This window comes from Tympanuchus pallidicinctus, unplaced genomic scaffold, assembly GCF_026119805.1.
Source record: "Tympanuchus pallidicinctus isolate F22 unplaced genomic scaffold, pur_lepc_1.0 scaffold3, whole genome shotgun sequence".
In the NCBI taxonomy this organism is placed as follows: domain Eukaryota; kingdom Metazoa; phylum Chordata; class Aves; order Galliformes; family Phasianidae; genus Tympanuchus; species Tympanuchus pallidicinctus.
The window spans coordinates 74,548,953-74,575,298 of record NW_026294747.1 but is presented as its reverse complement, the minus strand read 5'-3'; the positions used below and the strand labels follow the sequence as shown (position 1 = coordinate 74,575,298).

At 39.9% G+C, this 26,346-nt stretch overlaps 1 protein-coding gene across 1 annotated transcript; it reads left to right on the top strand.

Annotated features, from left to right (window-relative positions):
- The first annotated feature begins 12,505 nt into the window (after positions 1-12,505).
- RAB18 (RAB18, member RAS oncogene family) lies at positions 12,506-26,049 on the top strand. The gene is made up of 7 exons (XM_052694590.1): positions 12,506-12,672; positions 14,712-14,767; positions 20,141-20,202; positions 20,958-21,030; positions 22,637-22,755; positions 22,831-22,897; positions 24,320-26,049. The coding sequence occupies exons 1-7, from the start codon at positions 12,605-12,607 to the stop codon at positions 24,493-24,495; spliced, it is 621 nt and encodes a 206-aa protein (XP_052550550.1). The 5' UTR covers positions 12,506-12,604; the 3' UTR covers positions 24,496-26,049.
- The last annotated feature ends 297 nt before the right edge of the window (positions 26,050-26,346 follow it).

The window sequence follows — 26,346 nt, the reverse complement described above, 5'->3', positions numbered from 1 at the left end:
AGCCTGGTTGAATGAATCTCTCATTTAAAAGAGGCTGTTTTTATCACCTGCCTGCATTATCTAATATGGTGATACCTCAAACAGGTGGATGCACTGTTTGCCACAAGACAGAGTTCCTGACTTATGGATTCTATTTATGAATCAAGATAGATCTTAGTGTAAACATTTGTACAAATTTTCCAAGTAATAAAGCTAAAACTAAAAAATGCAAGAAAATTAGTGGAGATAGAAAGTTCCTTTCTCATCCTCATGTAGACAACTAAAATGGAGAAATGCGAGCTCCTGTAATAGCAGACAGACATGGAAATAAAGCCACTTTCCTACTGACATAGTGTGCTAATTTCCCACTGTCTTCATAACCTGTGGTCGTCTGAATCCATGCTGAGTATGGACTGCAGGAGTGGATTAGACTGGCCAATGGCTGTGCTACCACCAAAAGTGAGGATGCCTCCCTTGGCTATGTGCTGCAGCTGCTTCACCTTCATCAGCCCTGCCCTTGTCTTGCAGCTGTGAGGTGAGTGGGATCAATGCTGATACAAAAAAAAGCACCTTTATTTTTCAAGGTTTGTTTTCAGCCTGGAATTAGAGCTTAGGAGGCAGTGGGAGCATGTATCTGAGTGGGGGTAAAGATAAGGTCACTGCTTTGGCAGCGCTATGGCCTCAGAGGGGATCCTGCAGTGTGCAGAGTGCTCCCTGAAGGATATACTAAGACTGTTTGGGCAGCCACTCCTAAGCTTTAGTCAAAACAAGATTTTAGGAGCTTCATGCTTCATTTTCTTTATGTTGTAGCACTTGAATTATGTAACTCATTTGCTATATTGGCACATATAATTCTCTCCTGGAAAGTACTGCTGACTGAAAGAGACCATCATTCTGAGAGGTGAGAAAATGATAACCTGTTGTATTTCCTGAAATACAGATGGTTTCATTCTCACCTTTTGCCCTGGACCTATCCAATATTTTGTACAAATTAAGATTTAAATAATATGTTAGTTATTGCTTATGATTCTATAACCTTCTGTAGCCTGTAGCTCCCTTTGACATATAGGCAGAGCTTACCTGCTCCTTTCATGATAAATATCAATTGTATGAGGAATTGATCTCATTTTGTTAGTACTTGTTGATTGATAGGATATTTTTACTAATAGCCACAGATCTTAATTTAACAACTTTTCATGGGACGAAGAAAAACTCCTCTTGTTTTATTCTGTGAACGGATAAATTTTGGAACCTGCCCACAGACAGGTGGAAGGGCCTTTCTATAGGAGCTGTGAGGAGAAAAAAATCCTTTTCTGTGTTGTGAATGCAACCTCAGGGCTGTATTAGCTTTTATATCTGATCTATTGCCACACCACAGAGCTGGTGAGGGAATGATTAGCAGGTCTGGGCTGCCCTGCTCTTCCTGTAAGTAGGAATAAAACCAGACAGAGCATGCCCCTGCACTGCCTGTTCCCAAAGCAATCAAGTAAGATCTACACTCCAGGCTCCATTACATCCATGTTTTTTTTCACAAAGATATTTTCTGATAAATGAAGCAACAGATGTTCATGCACTGTCAAACATTAAACAAGACAGAGAAATAGGTATTCTCCCTGAAAACAATATTTTGTTTCAGGATTATTACAGATTATTAAAAGCTCAATGCAAACAGGAAATGATCCATACCACGGTACTTTAGAACCTCCCACCACTTAAAGGAATGAACGTACTGTGTCTCATCAGCTCCTGTTATGATGGTGATGATTCAATCCCATATTATCTTAATAAAACAACTGTGAATGCAAATTATCAAAGGATAAAAATATGTACAAGATCTGCAGAAGTACTTCCAAAGCTCTGCGTGTTTCAAAGACCTGAGGTGGAAAGCTCAAATGACAAATGAAAACCAAAGGCTTCTAAGTCCTTACCAAATGCTAAGTATCAATTTGTAATTGAAATACTTGGGGGGGGGGGGGGGGGGGGGGGGGGGGGGGGGAAGGAACACTTGACACAATGGATGGTACATGATGGAACAAAAGATCTTGAAGGCAGAATACAAGGCCCTGGGGACCCCAGTAGTATATCCGAATACTAAATGACAGATCTGAAAACTGTAACTTCATTCAGGCTACCAGATGCACTACAGAGCTGAGCAGATGAAACTAGAGGATCAAGGGGAAGTATCACAGTGATGCAGAAAACCCAGTGGAAAAGTAATCTTTTCAAACCCAAGGGGAAGAAAAAAAAAAATACGTATTGTATAACAGAGGAGGATTAGGTGAAAGACAAGGAATAATTCTCTCGTGCCAGGAAAATTCAGTCATCTAATTCAAACTCCTGATCCAGAAGAAAATATTTTGGTTTGTTTGCAAGTGTTTTGGATGACAGAAGATTAAATATAATGTTGCCATCCAGGACCTTATGTCTGATCACTGTTTGGAGACAGATATGATCAAGAAACACTCAATCTGCTGTGGGGAAAATTCTTGCCTGCATAAGTAGAGCTAGTTTTACCTTTCAAACATTTATAAATTTTGTGATTTTTTTTTTTTAATAATGAATACAATTTCTAATGAAACTCTGAAGGCATTTGTGCAGTGGAAACAGAAATAATTGGAAATCAGTACATCAGCTTGGTATTAAAGATGCTTGCTCATTTACTGGCACTGTTTTGTATAAAATGAGAGGTAAGAAAAAAGATTATGAATATTAACTGTAGATTCCCATTGCAATTTTTGCAAGAGAATAAAGGTTGTATTAGCATTATTACATTTTTGACTATGTCCACTTATATTTTGGCTTCAATTTCAAACAGAGATTGTAGTTCTCTTCTAAATTGTTCTTCATTTAGATGTGCTATGTAATTTCTGGCTTCTTCCTCAAAGAACTGCACTTCAGTAGTTGTTAAAGAGCCTCCTCCAAAGTTTATAGATCCCTTCAGAAGAAAGGGTTTATACAAATATGCTACAAAATCATTATAAATGTTTATGGAAGGCATGGTAGGAAGAAATACCAACTACCTATACCTCTTAGAGTTGCAAGGCAGTATCACCATGCCTTGAGTTTTGTAATAGTGTTATATTCTAAATGTAAGAGAAATGTGCAGTGAAGTTACTGAACCATGATACAATGAATGCTTCCAAGACCCTGAAATAGTGCGCTTTTTGTAAGTGAAGATCTAATGATGCATGCTGTTTGTTATCATGCTGCCATGGCCACCTATTGAGGAAAGTGCTTAAAAGAAAGTGAATGTAGGCAGCACAGTTATGCCAGCCTTGGCATTAGCCCTGTGTTGGACATGGAAGCGAAGGTCCTCTACCAAGTATGCTGGTGGATAAAATAAGTTGTGCTTCTGAAGGAGAGGAGGTGTGTTTATTTTGTAATGCTCACACATTCAGTGTTGCCTAACTTTGAAGAGTCTGCATTCAGGTATTTCAAGTATGCTGGAGGTATTGCCTTGGAGAGAGAGAGTCCATCCTGTGCCAAATGCCCATTTCCACTTCCTCCCTTTATTACAGTCATGCTACAATAAAGGAACGGCTACGTGGCTGCTGTCATAGATTTGTTATCAACCAGCTTTGTGTTGGGGAAATTCTTGATCCCTGTGACTGTTACCTCTATTAGTACTGAGGTTTTCACAGATTGGTAGCTGCTTACTTAACGTGCAGACAACAAAGATGCAGGACTGGCAGTGTGTAGCTGGCTGCCTGGCCAAGGAGATTAGAGGAAGATTGACATGATGAACCTGTGAGTCAGTCTGAGTCTCTCAAAGATACTGAGAAGAAAGGGAACTCAAATAGCAATGAAAGCTTCCCTTACATCCAAGGCAGGTTACATAAAATATCATGTCAAGACATGGTGCTAGGAATGAAGGTTTGGATGTCATAATTTGTAGTTCAGAACGAATTAAACATGTAGCTCAGAACAAATGGAAGAACAATTCCTGATCTTTTCCTGAATGTCAGGAACGATCTAGTTCAGATGAAACTATGAAAGAGCATTAATGCAACAACTGCATTCAACAGCAGTGCAGAACTGACAAACTGCAGAACATCCAATCCATTAAAAAAAAAGTAGAGGAATTTGAAACAGAACTTAAAGAAAGACAAAAAGTTAAACTACAGCAGTCCATGCTCAATATAGGCTATTTAATGACACCCCACTTGAGGATCAGCATAGCTGTAAACCACCTGTCAGTAGCAGTTTTGGAAAGATACAAATATGGATAAACAAATAGATAGAATTAAGAAGGTATTCCAATAGGCAAAGAAGGCTGTAAACCTCCTGGGTTTTATTGGGTAAAGCTCTGCCAGTGGGTTGAGAGAAGTGATCCTTGCTTTCTTATCAGCACTGGTGGCCACACATGGAGTGCTGGGGTTCCACAGTATCAGAATGATACTAACTTAGTGAAGTCATGAATATAACTAATGGAGGCTGGCAGAGCTATGACAGTAGCTTGAAGAGAAGGCTCCAGGAGATTGTATCAGTATCACATGAAGGGTATTAAGAGAAAATCATGTTCTTCTCAGTGGTACCTACTGATAGAACTGAAGGAAATGGGAACAAGTTAAAAAAATTCAATGTGAACACAAGAAAACACTTTGGTGGTGGTTTGTTTGTTTGTTTTTTTACTGTGAGTGAAACAGTGAAAAGGTTGCTTAGAGAGGCTGTGGAGTCCCCACCTGTTGATATCAACTGGTCCTCAGCAACCTGCTCTGGATTTTCCTGCTTGATCAGACAATCTCTAAAGGTGCCTTCCAACTTCGGCGATTCTGTCATTCTGTAGAAAGCTGGAACCTCATTCAAATGAGGAAAGTACAAATGAATATAAACTACAACAAGTATATGTAAAAGCAGAATAATATGAAACATTAAAACCTGGCAGGAGGGAGTAAGAAGATGGAGCCAGACTTCTTGTCGTCATTGCCTAATGACAGGACAAGGGGCAACAGGCACAATTTATAATACAAGCTTCCCCACTTTGTGATTCTGTTTTAAAAATATCCTAAAAGTACATGTATAGTGAAGAGCTCTGCTGTGGTTGTTACCACGCCAGAAGGAGTGTGCAGGATTTCAGATGCATAAACATTGTTAAAGCGTAGGAATCAAAGAACAGGAATAAAGATGCAATGTAAGGAAGTAGAAAAAAATATAATACACAACTGTATGAATATATCAGTTCAGATCTTAGTGGTCACAAGTGGAGTGAATAAAAGTGAATAAGTGAAATAAAATTAGAAAATATTCGAAAACATTCATAGAAACCATTCCTCACTGGCACTCATATTTTGTGTACTTTCTACACTACTAGTCTTCTCATCTGAAAAAAAAAAAAAAAAAGATACAGTAGGCTAAAACTAGAATTGTAATGATAACCATAGGAGGAGTAATCAGGCAGATCAGGATTCCTCTTGCTATTAAAGAACCCCATAAAACTATCAGAGGATATGATGGAAATCTATAAACTAATGAGTGGCATGGACTAAGCTGATATATAGTTGCTCATTTTCTATTCTAATATAAGAAATCAAATGAAAGTAGCAGATGTAGAGTATAAAATGAAGAGTATATATGTACTCCTAGTTAGCTGTACAACTCCTTGCTACTGGAGGCTTCAGATTATAATGCTATTATGGTTTCAAAATATATGGATGAGAAATTCATTCCTATGAATCAAAATATAATTATTATTGAAAAGAATTGTAGCTATTGTAGATTAAGACACTATGGGCTCAGAAAGTCCTGGGTCACAAACTGCTGAAGGATGCATTAACATTTTAGGGAAGTACCATTACATGGTCTTGCTGAGGACACTACTGTTCCTGGTGACAGATGGGCTTTGATTGGACCCAATAAAACTGGTTGCCCAAATTTGAATTCACATTTCTGTGTGCATTTCTTCCAGTGATTGTGGCAGCTTTAATACAGATCACGTTTGGCTTACTTGGCAGTCACTGCCTTGATGCTGTATCTCTGCCCTTTGCCCTCCAGGTCCTCAAATTTTTCATGATTGCTTCATGATTGCAAAGAGCGTTGTGTTGTGCAAAGAGCGTGATACTGATGACAGTGGTTACTAAATCCACCCAGTGCCATTCTGACAGCTAATCCTACCAGGTCATAAAACCAAAGGCTAGATGAGGTATGCTAAACCTTCAGAAGGGATTATGGATAAGACGATCCCAAAGTAGGGATAGAGTTATCTCTTCCCTTCCTTGCTTAATGTTATCCATGTTAAGTACTAGAAGCAACTGGAGAAAGTTACATAAGTATGTTCTTTCTGAAATGCAAAATAACTTAATTCCTGATTCTTCTCCCTTCAAATGATCACTTAAAGTAAAATCTTGTTAGAAATGAGAAGTTCTTTCAGAACAACTGCTTTCTGAGAAGGACCCCCAATTGTCTTGCTTGTGGGAAATAATAGATTTTGCTAATGTAAAAAAGTACTCCACAAAGACACATGCTTACCTTATCTTAAACTTTGGCAAGTTTACTGTATTCACAGAAAACCTCTTTAGCTCTGCCACCAACACAGGAAATCCAAATCCAAAAATTGCTTTTGAAAAATGCATGAAGCAATGTAGAAACAGCAAGCTTTGGATAATGCTCTACTACTTTTACTTCACTAATATTCAGAGAAAATACTTCATGTGAACTTGGTTCGTCAGATATTCTTTGATATTCTTTTTCTGTCTTCTGATCTTAATGGTAAATATATCATACATTGTGCTGCACTGGATACAAATACACTTGAACAAAGAACAATTCACAGCATAAACTGTTCAATGTTTATGAAGTACACATAAAATTGGACTGCAGGAAAACTAACACTCAAACTCTGTTGTGCTTTCTGTCTCCTTTGAAAGCCGCTGTCTTACCTTTTTCATTGTTTCTTTACAGTCGGTGGTAGATGTAGCTCAAATATCATACCTGTTTTCTTATTATTTAAAGTATAATGAAAGTATTGTCAGGAATCTAACAATTGTAAACAGGAATCTACTTCATATCATTATTTAAATATCTCTATAGTTACCTTAGAGACATTTAAAAAAGAATATTTAGGTCATCCAGTCTTTAAAGCTGTCCTTAGTTTAAAGATTCATGACATGATGCAGGAAGATAAAATGCCATTTTTCAGATAACTGCTTGCATTAAGTGGGATTAAATGATTAATCAATTGATCTGAACAAAATTGAATGGAACTAGGAGGTGGCAAGCCTTTCTCACCATTTTCCAGTAGAGAAGGAAGATGTGGTGTATCTTGAATATTACACCACACACTTATCTATATAACAGCATTTCAATGCAAGCAACTAATTTTTATTATTCTTATTATGATTTTCATCAAGCAGGTTACTTTAGCACAAAATCTGGAATCTATTCATCATCATTATGCAAGATGCTCTTAACAATCTACAAAATACTTGTTGATTTTCTCTGAAAAATCCTGTTATATCACTATCATGTATAAACCTAAGGCATATATGTCTTGGCATCTTTAATGGCCAAAACACTGTTTTTCTTCTTGTTCTTCTCCAAACAGCTGACTCTTGTCTGTTATGACTCCAACACCATGTGTAATTCAGGTTTTAAAACTGAGTTGACTATAAGCAGTGTATTTTAATTGTTCACAGCTAATGTACTTGCAGTCTTAAATCTCCCCTTTCTGTCCACAGAAAGTAAGCAGGCACCGAGAGTATGAACAAATGGGAGTGCCCAGCTCTTGCTGCTGTTGGAGATGAGGGGAGAGATAAATATTATGCAGTTGCTTCATAAAAATAAGCTGGATTCTTCAGAAAAGGAGTGGCTAACCACAGTAATCACATTTACATTGTGGTCTCCAGAGAAGTCCTCCTCAGAGTTCTGAGTCTTCTTTCACTCCTTGTTGCTATTTGCTGAATATGAAATCATAAGGATGTGTTACTGTGTTTAAGGATGTCATGCAGAAAAGGAACTTCCCTGAATCTGACATATGATGACAGTCACTCATACAAACTTTGCAAATTCCTGCATGAAGAAGAGAAAAAGTTTGAGCATGTGTACACATGTTGTTTCTGCTAGGAGTCACTGATGAGCTTAGTAATCAGGCTTGTTTCATGGTGACTCGTAACCGCTGACTCACTATCAGGACCATATATACTTTGGGTCAGCCACACAATCTAGAAATGGGATAGAAGAAGATGTCTTTGCAACAGGAGACCTGTAGATTGCTGTCAGCATCTTTCCGAAGTGGCTGAGCTTCTCAGCTTTTGCTGGACATTGTGCTGAGTTGGCACAACTAAGAAAACCCTTAGAAGAACCTATGAATTAAGGGCTTTGGGATATAAAGATGTTCATCAGTGTACTTAAAAAGCCTAAATAGAACCTGTAAATTTCAAAGCATCTTTTAACTTGTGATAGCATCGGTAATTAAAGAGACAGCAGGAGAGCCGTGCAGTTAAGTAGCCACTTTCTGACCAGGAAATTCACGGCTCATGTAAAACCAGACAGTGCTGACAGGGAAAACACAAACCACTGGCTTCCTTTTCAAATCAGCCCTTGATCTTTCTGCCATCTTCTATGGTAAACACAATTATCTCCATGTTTAAGCCACAGAAGCTAAGGCAGATTGTTGAAGTGAACTGACCAAAGACTCCTAGGCACAAAATTCACAGAGTGAGGCCTTGTTTATTCCAGGTGGTCTCTCATATTACTGACTCATGTCTGACACACTCGTCTTTGTTGCTAAGGGTATAGCACAGCAGGAATGAGCTGGATGGAAGTCCTTCTAGCCCTTGCTTGCCCTCAGTGGCAGCCCAAGGGAACACAGCTGTGCAGAGGTACCAGGGTCCCTTGAGGACACACAAAATTCAATGGCCCATCATTACAGATCTCAGTACTAAGTAAGGGGCTGTAAGTAACTGCTCATCTTTTGAGAGAGGCAATCACAGTTAGTCAGTCTCAATGACCTGTTTTCATGGTCAATGAAATGGCTGAAAGCCAAAGGACTACCATCTCTCTTTTCCTTCAATTGAGGATTAATTGAGACAAGGTGATTTGGGGTCTCCACCGAGTTGCAATTTTATATCAGTAGGATCTGGATGCTCCAAGATTTGGGGAGCAGAACTCAGTGATAAAGACTGTCCCAGATCCGTAATATATTGGACAGAGAATTTCAATACTGAAATTACAGGAGATATCTTTGTCAAGATGTTTTCCTTTCTTTGTCACATCCCTCAAGTAATCAAAACCTCAGGAACACTGATCTCATACACTTGCTGCAGCTGAGATGGAGCTGACATTTTTCTCTTTCTCTGAGTACTGGATCTAGTCAGGAACTAGGCAGCTTTTATGAAGGACTGTAAAAGCATGGAGAGAAGTACTCTGTACTCTGAAGTCCAAATTTAATCTTTCTTTCACTATACATCTCCGTATGTGGGAGGAACTGACTTAGAACCAGTTATTCTAGTTTTCCACCACTGGACCATTTCCCTTAGCAGTTTATGAGGAATAAGGCGTGGATGTATAATAATTAAAAACTATTATATGCAGAGAAGTTAATCTGTTTGGTACTATTCTGATAGAATATAAAAGAGATCACTGAAAAAAATCAAGAATAAAGGGAATAGGAAGTAAAAATGCAGTCAAAAACTTTCCATTGTTCTTCTAGGAAGAGTAATAATCAGGCAGGGCTAATGATGCTGTTGTGGCTTGGACCTCCAAAATCTGAGGCCAGGATCAAAAGGGATCATAAAAGACGAAAATTTCCACAATTATTAAAGAAAAGATTTGGTTTAGTTGTCATAACCGAGGACTCCTGATGAGTCCTGAAAAGCATGCAGGAAAGCAGACAGACAGATATGAATTACAGCAGGCTAGATGTCTCTCCCAAATCAGAGACAGCTTCACTGGAAATATCCTACACAAGTTTCATGGCAAAATAAGCTAATATTTAGTTCTAATGGTTGTATGTTTCTTTGTGAATAATGCTTCACTTTGAAGAAACTATGTCTGAAATGCTTTAATCATCCACTACCACTGGCTTCTGGAGTACAGCTGGTACATGCACAACACGGCCTGGCTTTCTGGAGTTAAAATAGATGTCACAGACTGCAAACAGGTCAACTGCTGCAGACAGATTTGATGTCAGATAACTACTTGGCTCTGTACAAGGACAACACAAAGAAACACTAGTTCTTAAGGGGCATGCTGAGGAAGGTCTAAAGCACCACATCCATATGCATGAACTATAAGACGTTCATGCAGGGCAAGTTTTGCCTGCTTTCATGTGTCTGTTTATCATTAAGGTGAAGGATCTGATTGCCATACTGAAAAATTCTTCCTTCTGTGTGACATACAGAATTAAAATCTGAATTGTGACTAATACCCATATTGAATAGTTTGATTCTGTGGCTACAATGAGAAACAACAAAAAACAAATAACAAAAGAACAAATTACTCTAACTTCAAAGGATCTGATACACATTGCAGAATACTTTGCTGTTTGGGTCCACCTTCCAAATACAAATTCCAATTCTGTTCCACCCTAAGATCCCACAGGTCCTTAACACAGCATGATAAACTACAAAGTATAAACACACTCTCTTCCTGGACCACTGCAAAGCATAATCCACACCAAGAAAACAAATCTCAAATTATTACAAATAAACAGGCACAGTCCTGGTATACAAACAGCTATTTGCCCAGGCTTGATTATAGAACATGCCTTGATAACTCATAATTATTGTCATTATATTCATCTTAGGAGCTTGTTTTCTGAGGCAAAAGAGGCAGGACAGCAGATCCTGAAGATGGGAAGTGTATGGTATATGGCACCGGAACTGTTTACTACATAAAAGAATGGTCGCTGTCTTGATCCAGTAACCCAGCTGAAGGCAACTGTGCTGCAAAAAGAACTCTTTGTCGCTAAAGAGCTGTGCCCTCTGAAGTCTTCATGCTGACAAAAACAGTAAAACAGTCTAATCCATCTAATGCAAAACGCTGATGTGGGCTGATGTCTTTCATAGAATCACAGAATCACCAAGGTTGGAAAAGATTCCAAGACCATCCAGTCCAACCGTTCACCTACCACCAGTATTTCCCCACTAAACCATGTCCCTTAGTACATGTAAACATTTCTTGACACCTTCAGAGTTAGTGACTCCACCACCTCCCTGGACATCCCATTCCAGTGCCTGACCACTCTTTCAAAAAAGAAATTTTTCCTAACATTCAATGTGATCCAACTTGAGGCTTCTCGTAGTAGTGCTTTTTACGTGGGAGAAAAGGCTGACCTCCACCTCACCACAGCCTCCTTCCAGGCAGTTGTAGACAGCTGTAACATCTCTTCTGATCCTCCTCCAGCCTGAACAATCCCAGTTCCCTCAGTCACTCCCCATAAGCCTTGTGCTACAGACCCCTCACAGCTTTATCTTTTTCTGGACACACTCCAGGGCCTCAATGTCTTGCTTGTACTGAGGGGCCCAAAACTGAACACAGTACTCAAGGTGTGATTACAAAAGAGTCTTCAGCTTTTTGCATATGCTAAAGCCAGTATTTGCAGATGAGAAGATGCTGTCTTGCTGGCCTAGGAGCTACAATAAGAACAATTTCAGACATCAGACATACATTTGATTAGTAATAAAAGAGATTCCCTCAATTGCACGTGGTCAGAGGGAGGCATTGAGCTGTAAATAGCAGGGTAGCCAGACCAGTTATAAAGAGCCTTTCCCACTGCAGTCAAGTTAGAAAAACGTTCAGGGTTTTTATGGAAGGGCTCTGCTGGGTATGCTTTTTTGCAAGTTATCTGCAGCCTTGCTATCTTTCTAAAAGCTCCCTCAGGAACCTCACAGCTTTCACTCTCTAAAAGTGTCGAGGAACACACATTGCAAGCACATCTAGGGATTGTCAGGGGCCGGTCCTTTCTGCTCTTTCATTGTTTTCACAACGAAGCACGTTCAGAAAAATTTACCTGGAAATAAAATGTTACTGTCAAAGCATACAGATGTCGAAGATGGGAAACAAAAGGCTGAGCATAACCACTGGCCAACCATTGCCATGGTGGCACGCCCAGAGGCGCCCACCACCAACCCCCTGGTCTGCCAGCCTTAGGGACGAACAGGGCTGGTAATTAAATGCCCTACGTGTTGGTGACCGGCTGACCAGCGTTCTCAGCTCTAGCAGTGCGGATACAGGCAGCTGGCCGTCACCCTGCAGATCAAGCTTTCTCCTTCCCGTCTGCAATCCCAATCCGATTTCTTTTTTCATCGATTTCCGACAGCAGAAACCGAAGACCAACGCTCAGGGCTCTCTATCCCCAACGACTTGTCCAGCACCAGTAGCACAGCTCGTGCAACGCTTCACAGGTGAGCGCCGAAGCCCTCACCCATCCGCACACACGCGCCCTCTCTTCGCCTCGCCCCAACCCCTCTGCGAGCGCCGGCTCGGCTCCCTCCCGTCTGCGCACGCGCCAACTGAAGGGCGGGGGCTGTTTTCCTCCTCTTCCCCGCTGCCGGCACGGCTTCGGCGCACGCGCGGAGCGGCTTGCGAGGGGTGAGTGCAAAGGGGCGGCTGTGCGCGCAGGCGCAGGCGGTGCGGCCGCAGCCCGAGTGGGGAACGTCTGTCGGTCGGGGCCGGGCGCGCCGACGGGATGGATGAGGACGTGCTGACCACGCTGAAGATTCTCATTATCGGCGAGAGCGGCGTCGGCAAGTCCAGGTGAGGGGCTCCGTGCCCGGCGGTCTCTCCGCTCCGCTCGGCCCGGGCCCCCGGCGCCGCGTTGGACACTCCGCCCCCACCTCCGCCTCGGCGCGGCCTGGGCGCGGCCTGCCCGGCGTTGGGGGGAGCTTCCTCGGCCTCTGCGGGGCGGCCCCGCTCGGTCTGCCGGCCTCCTTCTGTGGTGTTCCGTCCGGGGGGAGAGTGGCGGGGCCGCCTGAGCCGAGCGGAGGCGCGGCCGAGCCCTGCGGACCCTGACTCGGGGACTTGGGCCTCCCTGCGCCCTCTGAGCCTTTGTCGTCATCGTGCTGTGCTTACTCATCTTCCTCCTGCCTTGGGGTCGAGCCTCACGTGTGCTCGTGTAGTCGCACACACGTCCCGGTGCTGAGGGAGAGGATGGGGGCACTAAAGTACGTATCGAAGTCGGGCTGCCGCTGACTCCTGTTGTGCTTTCCCAAGTCCTTGGGGCTGGTGTTTCACAGCGCTGTCACATCTTTTGTTTAAGCTGCCTTCTTTTGTCTTTTTTTTCCTCCTTATTTTTTTGATAGTGCCATAGACCTTAATAAAATAAGTGATTTATGTAGGCCATCTGGGAACATACCACGTTTCTTATGTTGATTATTACTATTTTCTTTTTTTGTGTGCATGGCCCTAAGTAACCCATAAGTTGCTAATGGGAGAAAGCAACCAACACCCTATTAATTATAAATCTGTCAGCCCCCCTTCGTGTTAGCTGCTGAATCAACAGCCCGGTGTGGTAGGCCTCTCGTGACAGACATGACTTGAGATTCTCTCAGCTGAAAGAAATCTACCCTTTTGTGTGTGGATATGTGACACGCAGTGCGCACAAATGCATAAACAAACATTCAGAACTTTATTTCTTCAAAACAGAAGAAATAGCTGTTTCTTGATTAGAATGTATTTGATGCTGAACTTGGGTTAGTTTGACATAGCATGTGGTTGAAGTCCTGACTTCTCAAACAAATGCTGTACACCTGGACCCTGCAGCAGTGCTGTGCTTTGTAGAAGACATCTCTCTTTGAAATAATGGCAAAATGAGGGATTGGCTCATTTTGGCTCTCCAGGCTTACAAACTGATGTTTTTGTTCCAGTAGCAGTATGAGGGTTCCATATTTTGCCTTCTTTAGAGAATTAGTTCTGGTTGTCACTAAAATAGCTGCTCTTAAATAGCGTCTCCCAAAAAGTAAACAAGGCTTTGTTTTGTTTCCCTAGCCTGGAAATGAACAGAAGCTGTCAGTCATAGCCAGCAGCTGTCTGCCACATGGCGAAATTTGCTCACCACAGATGAATAAGGTTACTGATTTAAAAAAAAAGAAATAGCATACTAAGAAACTTTGTCTTGCCAAAATATTTACATTTGGCACAAGTGCTGTGGCTTATGGGTACTTCTAGGAAGGACCCTACTACTATAATGTGGGAGTAAATTTTGCTTGCATCTGGTTTATTGGTAACAAACATCTGTGGATAGGGAGAAATGTTGTATATGTTAAAGCTGTTGTGTACAGAAATGATACAGAACTGTAAAATGATTTGGAGTTATTTCTGCTGTTCAGTGCCTGTGTCTTTTTCTAATGGGTGTAATCCTTATTCTGCTGCATGCCTAATTCCAGGAATTATTTCTTACATCAAAAGCTGACTTGGAATTTTCTTCCCAAGCTTACGGAAATACTCTGTGAGACAGTGTGAAACTGAGAGAATCTTGCAGTCATGCTGAGGCCTGGGAAAAGAGGAATAGAAGCAGATCACCTGGCTGTTAAGCAACCAATCTGACAGCTTGAGTGGCACTCCTTCAAGAACTCTGTAATGGTTGTATAGAAAGGGCTGGGCTCTTCTGACATAGCATGACTACTGTATTATTTTGTTTCCTTCTTTGTTTTATGTTGCAGGGTAAGGATGGGAAAATGAGATGTATTTTTCTTTAGCTATGTAATCTTGCTATTACTTTCAGATGTGTAATTTATAGGCTTTTGGCAAGCTGTGAATATGCTGCAATAACTAATTCTTTGTTTTTTTTCCATCAGCCTTCTGCTGCGATTCACAGATGACACGTTTGACCCAGAACTTGCAGCAACAATCGGTAAGTATGTGCTGATGCTACCTGAAAAAAATTTACACCGACTGCAGAATGAAATAGCAGTTTGTTTAGACTTGCCAAACCAGTAGAGAAGTTCAGTCATGTCTGTTATTCTGTGAGGAAAGAATGATGTGCATACAGTTTAGCATGTAGTAGTAATTAGTGTATTGTCTGTACTGGGCAGTAGTCATCCCCTTTGTGGTAAAATGTATCCTTGGCTGCGAAAACAGATGGTAAATGTCATCCTTGGTGAAGCTGTAAGTCGTGGGTGGGTGGTGGGAAGCTCTAGTACAACAATCTGCCAATCTTTTCTAGCACTTCAGGCTAAAATGGAGTTGTAACAAACACCGTTATGTCTCCCTCTGATTTATTTGCAAAGTAGCTGTGAAGATGTTTGGATAGTCCAGAACTCGTGAGTAATACGATATTTGGGTAGCTTGAGTGTTAAAAATACTTCGGACTCTCTATTAGAGAATGTCAGCTTTTGCAACTTGAATAGTACTGGAGTGTGCTAGGCACTGTGTAGCTTCTGTTTTTCCTGTACAGGGAAGAAATTACAATGTGTCTTATGTTTTTTCTAGTTACTAATCAGTTCCTTGGCAGCTAATACTATTGAAAAATATTGAAGAGAGCCATGAAACTGGAGTTGGGGAACAAAGGAGTGAGATCATGACTGTGTTGATGTGATGCCTACCAACAGGGAAATTAATTGTGTTTGTGGAAAATGGTGCAGGAATGCAAGATATCCTATGTAGAGAGTTGCATCATGTTCTTAGAAGTTTGATTGTGCTTCCTTGGTGGCCATCTGTGCCACATTAATAACTGAAGTAATGTAAAATGAAAGTAACTTCTCTGTAGAATGCATTTCAATTCTAAGATGTTTTGTACTTCCTCTACAAAGTTCTGGTTGAGGACTCTGATTAGGAGCAGCCAAATTTAGGGGAAAAAATGAATCTAGGTCAGCTTTGTCTGTTTGTTTAAGAAGTCTTCTATAATGTTAATAAAATACAGGAGCACTTTTCAGGTAGAGCTTTGAGAAATGTAGTGATAGTGAATTCAAGGCAAGAAAAGGCTTAATAAATAGCATTACTTTTCCGTATGGCTTCTGCTGGGTGTGGCTGCTGTGTGGGAATCACTGCTGTAAGCATATTAATGTTGGGGAATGATCATATGCAAAGGCAGTAAACAGGCACGTGTTGCTGCTGAGGCTTTCCTATAGCTCTTGTATAACTTCCTGAGAAGGTGTCAGGGGTGGTTTTTTTCCAGCAGATCATAGAGGTGCAGTACTGTGTGCTGGCCCAATTAAAACCAGCATGCTGACCTCTTCAGAAATGCAGGGGTTGGGGTTTTATTCTGAAGATTTTAAAACTTCGTGAAAGACTGAAATTCACTTCTGGATGGAGATGTTTTCAGAGTGTCCCTAACTCAACTTCATATATCTGCCTAGCTGGGCAATGACAACGTTTCAGAGTTGGTATTGAATTTGTAAATGATAGCTTTCATGTGCCATCTAGCCTGAATACAGTGCTTCATCACCAAAAGAACAGTTTTAATTTGTCCTAGAAAGGACAAAACAGTCATTTAAGCTGCTTCTGTTTTCTTTGACAAGTGTATGCCATGAGGAAATAATTGCTGGGTTGTGCACTGAGGATGCACGTTAGTTTGCTTGTTTTAAATAAAAACAATAAAAGTTCAGGTAGCATTGTGCCACTGTTTTCATTTTCAATTGTGTGATGCACAAATCAGTATCTTATTTGGAGCTAAATATATTGAAATCACGCATTGTGGTTTGTGACATTTGATTGCTGGGTAATAAGAAGCACACATTTCCATGGGTAAATGAAACTGCATTACAAGAAAAGTTAGTCATGGCATACATTACTGCAAGCTCACTGTCAGACCATGTAAAACGTCAATCTCTGTCAAGAGCCCTTCTAGTTGAAGGGCTGTGGTGAGCTCTTTCCAGAGGTTTTTTATTCTCTGGACTGAATGAGAGCAGCTCCCCCAGCCTGTCTTTGCAGGGGAAGTCCTCTAGCTCTGAGCATCCTCATGGCCCCCTTCTGTACCCCTTCCATGTCCCTGTTGTGCTGGGTGCCCCAGGCCTGGGCACAGTGATGCCCACAGAGCCTCATAAAGGCAGAGCAAAGTGGGGAAAAATCTAGAATAGATACTGAAAGATCCTGATGTGATTCCTTTTCTTCGGGATTTGCCGCACTGTACGACAGTAGTTAAGGTTTTGCAGCATCTTGTGTGGAGCACTTGTGGGATAGCAAATTACTGTGGATTTTTTTCCCCCATTTAAATGAAAAGGGAACAGAATCTGGGTTGTACTTGCTTTTTTTTTTTTTTTTTTTTTTTTGTCTTTAAAGCAGCTAAGCTGCAGCATCTCCACTTTCTGACAAATGTGTTACTGAGAGGCAGCCTTTCAGCTCTTAGGACAGGCTTTGTTTGTAGAGATGAAGTATTTGGGGGTGAATTCTTAGAGAATTCTTTACTGCTACAGGACACATCCTGGATGCGAAATACCGGGGTTTGCAAGATGGTGAGATGACAAAACCATTTTTGTTTTGTGAATCTTTACTTTTTGAGTTGATCAAACACAGTTTCACTTCGAGTTTGGGGTTGGAAGTATTTTCTGCTGGGACTGCAGAGCACCACACATTTCCAAAATGTCTGGATCGATTACAGATAGTGTTATCTTTCAATGTCATCTGCTTACTGACTGCTGAATTGGGTGAGATGTCTTTGGCTTTTACTTAGAATAAAAAATGAAGAGAGAATACTGGGTTAAGGTTGGCTGCAGCAAGGCCGGTCTCTTTCCTGTTGAGACACGAGGAAAAGTGATCTTTGTGTCTTGCATAAATCTACAGCTGCTGGGTGCAATATAAACTTCAAGCCGTTTGTTTGCAGGGTTTTTATTATTTAGGATTTACTAATAATCCTGCAATATTCGCAGGAGTATAAACTGATTCAGATAAGTATTTTGGCTTCAGTAGCTTCTGCAGGATTAACCATGTTCTTCTTACCAGGTCATTGTCCTCTTTGTGTTCTTTTGAGGCAGACCTGTTGCAGGGCTTCATCTCATGGATCAGATTGTGCCCCACCATTTTCTGTAGTCCTCACTGCTTTTGCCTGTTTCCTTGCTCTCTGTATGAGAGATTCTAGATGATCGTGAAATGCAGTCCTTATTTCATAAGTGAAATTACATACATCTCTTAGCTTTGTAGCCTTCCTTGCACTTGGAGTCCTGCAGCTCCCAGATGCCTGGCTTCTCAGTTACCTTTAACACAGATAACGTGCTCCAGCTGGCTTTGCACTTGGTACAAATGCAGCATGCCATGGTGGACTAAGAGCAACGGCAGCATGAAAAGGACAGAACTGTTTCTTGCAGACTGTAAGTCTGTAGTCTGTTGGTGTGCAGTGCTGGACACCCAGGCAGTATGTGCCTCCACACAGGAGTACAGGGTGGGACCGTGCTCCCTGGGTTTTGGCTGCCTCCTAGAGTATGGTGGAAAGCATTGTCAGCTTTCTGTTGTCAGGGTGACAAATGTCAACTCATCTTGCAAGCTTAGAACTGATACTTGTCACAGGAACGTGTCTGCATTTCACTGATTCACTTGCAGAACAGAAATGCGCTGTTTGCTCTCTTTAACAAACAATTTTCTAGAGGTCTGAAGTTTTCTACTTGCTTTCTTATATTATTTTTAAAAAAATATTTGTCTTAAAACATTTGATGTGTCTTAATCACTTGAAAAGATGTATTTTAATGTGCTTTTTTTCTCTTAGCAATCAGTCTATAACACATGCAGTTTATTCACTATTTTAGTGTCTTAATTTATACAAATTGCGTGTGCAAATTTTAAACATTACCTCTTGATTTTAAGCTTATCAGCAAGGCTAACTTAAAGGTGCACGTGCACTTTCCATTAAGTGAAAATTGCAGAATAGACACGACATTTGTTCTGTTAACTTAATGGGAGCACAATAACCTGGCTTTGAAACACAGTTGATGCTCTGATGGGGAAAAAAGTCCTTCTTGAAACTGCTGTGACATGCTTTGGGTTTATGTGAAGTATCTGATAGACTTGTAACACCTACAGTTATGGATTTTAATATCAGATTGATGGGTGTATCTGTACTATTAGCAGTCAGACATTCTAGCTGAGCAATGGTGATTTTTCACAGTTCAGAGGAAGAAATACAGCATTGCTGTGGAGGAGGAGATTCTATTAGTGTAAAAGTTACTGCTGAGTGCTGGAAAATTGTTGGGACAGGATGTTCTTTAGGACCAAGTTGTGGCAAACTGCTAGCATAGCAACCTGCTGTGAACTAAGTTCTATGAACTGGTGTTTAAAAGATGAAAAGCTAGTGGTGGCACTTCTTTTCTGTGAACATAACTGTAGAATAATGTGCCATACTTGTGCATGGCATAAAGCTTTATATTACTGCTTAGTTGGGGATTAAGAGTCTTTGCCACTGGAAAATTATATTATACTTCATTTCAGAGCTGCTGGCTGATGGGGAGCAAAATGAAACATAACTGTACCAGACCTCTCCCTCACTTGTATTGCCATAGTCTTTAACTTTGTCCTCCTGTTGCTGTGTGTAGCTTTTCTTGGGGAAGTGATAGGCTCTTAACTCCCATGTATTAAAAACAAAGTAATAATAAAATCTTGATGTAGAGGTTGATTATTCATATCGACAGTAGAGGTGTTACCATGATGGCTGTCTGTGTCTCCATCATTGTGTGCAGTACTTGAGTCCCTGGTGCTGCTGGAATCCTCACAAGAGGCATACTCCATGTTCAAATAACCTGGAGCTTATTTGATGTGCTCTCGTTAGAGCAATTAGTGTCATCTCACGTTGTTTGTCACAGGATAGAGGTCATGTGTTAGATCAGTCCCTGTCTGTGCTAGTCTACCTCTGGCTGATCATGCTGATGGGACTTGGTCAGAATGTTAGAGATGAGCTTATTTGCTCTGTTTCCCTGCCTTGCTACTGCTTCCTTGTTTATTTTGAAAGGATGTTGTTCAAGGTCAGTGATATGCTCAAGAACATGTCTTTGAGTAATGAATTGAAAGTTAATCCATTTGAATTAAAACTTGAATGCTTGTCATAGAAAGTGTACTTTAATGTTGGCATTTTTTTCCCTTATTTCTGTAAAATATTTGAGTCAATGACCTAAAATGTCATTGGGCTTTTACAACAACCCTTCAATAAAACCTTGAGAGTGTTAAGAACAAAGTGTGGAAGTAACCAATAGAACTTACTGCTGCTTGTTTTATGAGTTTGATTTTTTTTTTTCTTGTTTTCAATTTCCAGAACACATGAAGTATATGTTTGAAGGAGTAACATTTTTTTTTTTTCCTTCTCCAGGTGTGGACTTCAAGGTGAAAACTATTTCAGTTGATGGAAACAAAGCTAAACTAGCAATATGGGTAAGTCTTGTCTTGTTCTTAATATATTGCTTTGTTTTGGGAATGGTGATGGCTTGTGTAAGGTATAACTTGTATTGAATCATTTTATGTTTAACAGGACGGTAATTTGGAGGCGTGGGGGGTTTTAGTACCTGAAGTCACTTACATTTTTGATATGTGAAGTCTGCAGCATGTTTACTGCTCAGATAGATTAAATTATGCTCTGAACTTCGATAAGGAATGAGCACTCTTAATAGCTGTGGGGGTTTTCTTGTTCTCTTTGCTGAACTGTTGGCACTTCAAACTTGAGGATGTTGAATTTACTTTAAAACATACAGGTTTCTTTCAGCTCTGTCATGGGATGTTTTTTAATTGCATTTACCCTGGGTCTTTGGACTGAGATGTTAGAAGTGAGGAACATACCTCTACCACAGATTTTGATGCTTGCTATAAAATCTTAGTGTTACAGCTGTGTTTCTGGCTGGCTGCTGCCTGCTAGCTGTAGAACAAATGCTACAGCAGAAATAGTCTAATCATTCTCTAATCCAGTTATTCACTGCACTTGACAGTTTAAATGTGTTTCCTGGGACAGACTATGCAGAATCTCAAAGTTAATGTGAGTGAAACAACAGAAGCAGATGTAAATTCAGTTATTCAGATTGTTGCGTATACTAAATTACTCTGAGTCTTATATTGTGTATTCTGTAGGATACCTGAGAGCTAAAATAGATTCTGCTCAAATTCTGAGTAACAGAACTTTTTGGATGGCTTTTTAGGATACTGCAGGTCAGGAGCGGTTCAGAACACTAACACCCAGTTACTACAGAGGTGCACAGGGTGTTATTCTTGGTAAGTACAGCTTTGTGTGCAATTTTGAATAAGTTGATGGTTCTCTCATGCATTGGAGTACTGACTCACCTAACCTTTCTATGCTATCCAATTGATTTTGAAAGCTTTTTTGTACCTTTATGTGGAACAGCACCTATACTAAAAGATCTCGCGTTTTGTCTGGCTACTGTGTAGTCTGTCTCACAGGTCTGAGAAACAGGGATTGTGCATGAGTTTAAAAGCTGCTGCTTCTTAAAGGGATATCTTAGAGCTCTTTAAAGCTTCCTCTGATTGGAGACATTCTTGAGTAAGCAGTTATTGTCTCCAGTCCAACTGCTTAATTTGAAGTAACCTGTCAACGAGATTTCCTAGTGGGTTTTGTTTTGTAGGTACTGTTTTTCAAGTTCCATTATGTTCCCCATGTAGGAAGACACTGTCAAAACATGTCTTAAGTTCCTTAGGTGTTGCCTCTGAATTTACTACTTAGTAATAAATGCCTTAAGAGTAAGCAAGCACTATTTGGGAGTTAGGAAATTCTGTTGAGATTAGCCCTCTGTCTTCGTAAAATAATCCTCTACTATTTCTTTGTTCAACAACTTTCTAGAAATCAGACTGTTCTTGCAAGTGAAACTGTTTTGAGTGAAATGAACTGTTAATACTTATTTACATATGGGGTGGGAGAATGAAGAAAAAAGATTTTTCAGAGCTTGAAATGATCATTATAGGTACCACTGGCTCCTGAAATTTAGATCTAGGAAGTGTAACTGTTAGTGAGCTTCATTACTTGTACCTCATATAAAATGCTACATAAAAAGGAATGCTAATAAAATGCTATATAAAAAGGGCATTAGTTGTCAGTTTACTTTCTTAGCTAAAAATGAGGAGTGACTGAAGAAATTGTGGCTGTTTGGTCTGGTGGAAGCTGAAGGGAGACCTTGTTAGTCATATATAAATTGCACCATGGAGGATGTTTGTCTCAGGTGTCTTAGAGATAGAATGCAAGGAAACATTCTCAGATAACGCCAGGGGAGGTGGTTAGATTGGGTATTAAGAAGGATTTCTTCACAGAGAGGGTGATAAAGCATTGGAGTGGGCTGCCCAGGGTAGTTGTGGAGTTCCCAGCACTGGAGGTACTTGAAATGTGTGGACATGGCATTACAGCGTGTAGCTTAGTGGTGAGACTGAGGAGATCGTATTGATGGTTGGACATAATGATCTCAAAGCTCATTTTCCAACCTAGATGATTCTGCAATTCTGTCAGCACCATAGCAATGCAGTGTAAGTAACACTTTACAAGTGAGATGCTCAGTGCAGAAGGTCATGACATCCTCTAGGTGTATCTTCCGTAGTGATGTAAGTAAGTATCCTATATCTGTGGTTTGCAGACATGGAATTCTTTGAAGATAATGGTCTCTATCTTATAAACCAGAATGTCTAAACATAACTGAATCTTAGAGTTGTTCTGCATTTGTATCCTCAATGGTTGGAGCTGGTGAATGAAGTCTAAATTGGATTCCTTGGGGTTTCTTTGATTTTTCTAATTCAAAAAACATAACTTTTGCTCTTGTTCTAATGTAGGGTGTCTTTCTTGGAAAAAATATTGTGAAATAACACTTATATCTTTCAGTTTATGATGTTACAAGAAGAGATACTTTTGTCAAGCTGGATAACTGGTTAAATGAACTGGAAACATACTGCACAAGGAATGACATAGTGAAAATGCTTGTTGGAAACAAGATTGATAAGGTAAACGTGGTTCAACTGCACTGAATGTTCTGCTAGTGTATTTTGCTAATAATACATATTAATGCTGTCTTGTAGGAAAACCGTGAAGTTGACAGAAACGAAGGTCTCAAATTTGCAAGAAAACATTCCATGTTGTTCATAGGTATGTTACAGATACTTGCAGAGATTTTACTTGAGTTTTCGTTAGATGATGAAAGTAGCACTTCTGTAGGACTGAATTTTTATACAAATAAGTCGTGTTTCTCAGCTGCAGTAGGTGCAAAGGTAAGTTACACCCATCTTCTATAAATCTGTCTCTGTGTCTAGTGGTCTAGCTTAACTATCAATGAGTATACTTGAGAGCTCTGTAAGAATTAAGAGTGGAATACAAGATTGACTGTACTTTGACAAAAACTGTTATTGCTTTGAGGTTCTGCCTGGTTTCTTATAATTGTTAGTTGTTTCTTTTTCCCCCCTTAGTCCAAACCTACTTGCTGAGTTACAAACAGAAGCAAGGTGAATCAGGGGAAACTGGTACTGACAGCCAACTTTCAGTATAGCAAAAGAGCTGGTACTTAACAAACCTACAGTAGAAATGGAATGTAAAAAGAAGTGGGAGTGTAGGTAACTTGTAAATGGTGGGTAGGATGGAATAGTGACTGTCCTGACCGGAGGAAAGATGTTGGTCTCATTTTGCTGTGGGTGAGATGGGTTTAAAATTGAATTTAAAATGTATAGTGAATTGATTCTTTATGCCCAAGTTTGTTAATCCTTTCATATAAGAATCAGCAAGAAGTACTTTATAGGATGGTTCAAGTAGCAAAGCAGCTCACTGATGTGCTGTGTGTTCCTCTGTGACTTAGGTATGTTCCTCATCTGCAACTAATAACATGTTTTTGTTTAGCACTTTGCAGTGTTTTTGGCGTTAGAGTCAGATGTGAAAATTTAAGAAGCTCAAAACTGAGGTGCAAGCTGTTAAGTGCATGGAATATAAAAGGAAACGTAAAACTTAGTATACATGTGTTTGTGTGACTGTACAGAAGAACAGGGCAAGCCTTAGTGGAACTGAATAGTTGCAGATGGTTTCTGTTTGCTCTCATAATACACCCAGTGAGCAGTGTTCTGTGGTTTTGATGAAATAAATATTCCTGAATGAGATTACCAAGAATTCTGCTCAGTGCAGAAGAAATGAGACCCCTGATCAGTTTTTAACAGAATAGTTTTATCATGGACGTTGATCCACAAACCTACAGCATGGAGTCCTTTGCTTCTAATGATAGTAGTGCTGCAGTTCAGGCAGCAGAAAATTTTCCAGTCTTTCTTTTACTGAACTGCTTTCCACAGCAAAAATAAATGTAAACTGTAAGTCTCCATATATTCTAGTGACATTCAATCTAAAAGTTCTCTTAATAAAGCAGCAACTAGTGGGAACAAACATCTGCATAACTGCTAATTATGATGCTGCTACATGTTGTAGAATGCGCTGTAAATCTAGGTGTTAGGTTAAGATTTTTCTGAAAGAAGCAGCACTGAACAAATTATTGGCAGCTATGCTAACATTGGACTTCTTGTGTCACTTTTCCAGAGGCAAGTGCAAAAACGTGCGATGGTGTACAGTGTGCCTTTGAAGAACTTGTTGAAAAAATCATTCAGACTCCTGGACTGTGGGAGAGTGAGAGCCAAAACAAAGGTGTAAAATTATCAAACAAGGAAGAAGGACATGGAGGAGGCGCTTGTGGTGGATATTGTTCTATGTTATAAACTTTGGGAGGCTTATTCTTTGCATATTTAAACAGATAGTGACATCTTTCTGTAAATAAATCCATTAAATGCTATTTTTAGGGACCTTGCAGTTTGCACATACTTGTTTTGTATCATGGCAGTGAACACTTGTAGGAAAAATGTTCTGCAGCTTTCCCAGTTTGAGAATGTTATGGTAAGCATGCCCAATTTGCCATCTTCAGGTTTTTATAAAGTAGCATAAATAATGTGCAGGAACAAATGCACTAAAAGTTTTATGATTATATACATCCATCATGTAAGTATTCTAAACAAATCCATCTAACACATGTACATTACTACATTGTCTGCTTTCTGTCTCATTTTTAAGTACTCTGAAATTACAGAACTGCGTAGTGTACACAGACCTTGAAAACAGTGTAAGCTATAAATGTAACATTTCATCTCTTCTAGTAGATGCTTTTTTGATATTAAAAACACCACTATTATACAGTTCTTAGGTAAATGCTGAATTTTTATTTCAGCTGAGCTGTCAAAAATACAAATTGGCACAGACCATAATTGATATCAGCACCTTCTGGAAGAGATGCCATGAAAGCTTCCTTTGCAAAGCTGAGGGATGCCCTTTTTTCTTTTTAATCATCACTTCAGTTGATGGCTTAACTGGAGTTTTAATCCTGTGATATTTATATACTAAATTTGTGGTACTCTTGCACTCTAGGTTTTTATGATGCAGTCTACTCTAGGCCTGCTATAGAAAGTCTTCATTTTTGGCAAGGAGTCTAAATGACATCTTTGTTCTTTCATTGTGGATCAGTTTGCCACTCTTCAGTACAGATGCCTCATTTTCTTAAATGTTTATAACTATCTCAAACTGTAGCTCACTATGGCTGTGAAGATCTGTATTATGTCTGCTTTGTGTGGCTACCTGTTTGGAAATATAACTTCCTATCACAGACACTAAATGGGAAGCTCTGGGGCTACTGTATGGAAAATACACTATTACAATGAGTATTCACTTGAATTAACTGTATCAAAGCCAATGGTTTGTTTCAGAAGACTTGTATAGACTAATAAATTTTTTTTCCACAGTATTCAACTTTTCTAACCTCTTTCTATTGTAGAGTTGTATATTTTCTAGCACATGCAATTTAAACAAGGTCATTTCTTACAGAGAAATTATTTCTGATCTGTGAAGGACAAGACAAGGATGCTGTGTTGATTTTTATTTTTTTAATAATCACTATAGTGCAATCAGTAACTGAACTTTGGGCAACTTCTTGTAAATACAGCGAATGACTGCCTTTTCTTACTGCAAGGTTTTGTGTACATGTCAGCGTACATGATCTGTATTTTGCAGCAGATCTTGGCTGCTTCTGTTAAAATACACTTTTCTTCACATGGAAACTGCTTTCTATTCTGTTGTACTCTTGCTTGAAGACAATATCAAAATTTGAGACTTAACCACACTAGTTGTTTTTACCAAATATTGTATCTATAGTATTGTTGATGTAGTAGAATAATTTAAATATGTAAATGTAATTGTTATTAAATACACATACATATTATATTGAAGTGTTAGATTTGTATTACTGTTTCATGATGCAGAATGTGGGCTGAGCACATCTTACTGTTAGTGTTGAGGTCACTGGTTCTTGTTTAGTGTAGGTTAGTAGGAGTGGAGACCTGTAGAAGCATTAAAGCTCTGAATAACTTATTTTGGTATGATTTCGCTAATGTTGGGCAGATGTTGTAATGCAGGCAGAGGCCAGTAGTACTTCCACACCCATTTTTCCATCAGTTTTGAGTGCATCTTTATATTGCGAAAGGACTTAATTTTTAGTTTGTGTCAAAAAGATCCTTTTATCACAG

Bases quoted from the DNA above. Each gene is read 5' to 3' on its own strand.
- RAB18 (XM_052694590.1), top strand. From the start codon at position 12,605: ATGGATGAGGACGTGCTGACCACGCTGAAGATTCTCATTATCGGCGAG. The intron at 21,031-22,636 runs GTAAGTACAGCT...TATATCTTTCAG, and splicing joins TGCACAGGGTGTTATTCTTG to TTTATGATGTTACAAGAAGA. The intron at 22,756-22,830 runs GTAAACGTGGTT...GCTGTCTTGTAG, and splicing joins TTGGAAACAAGATTGATAAG to GAAAACCGTGAAGTTGACAG.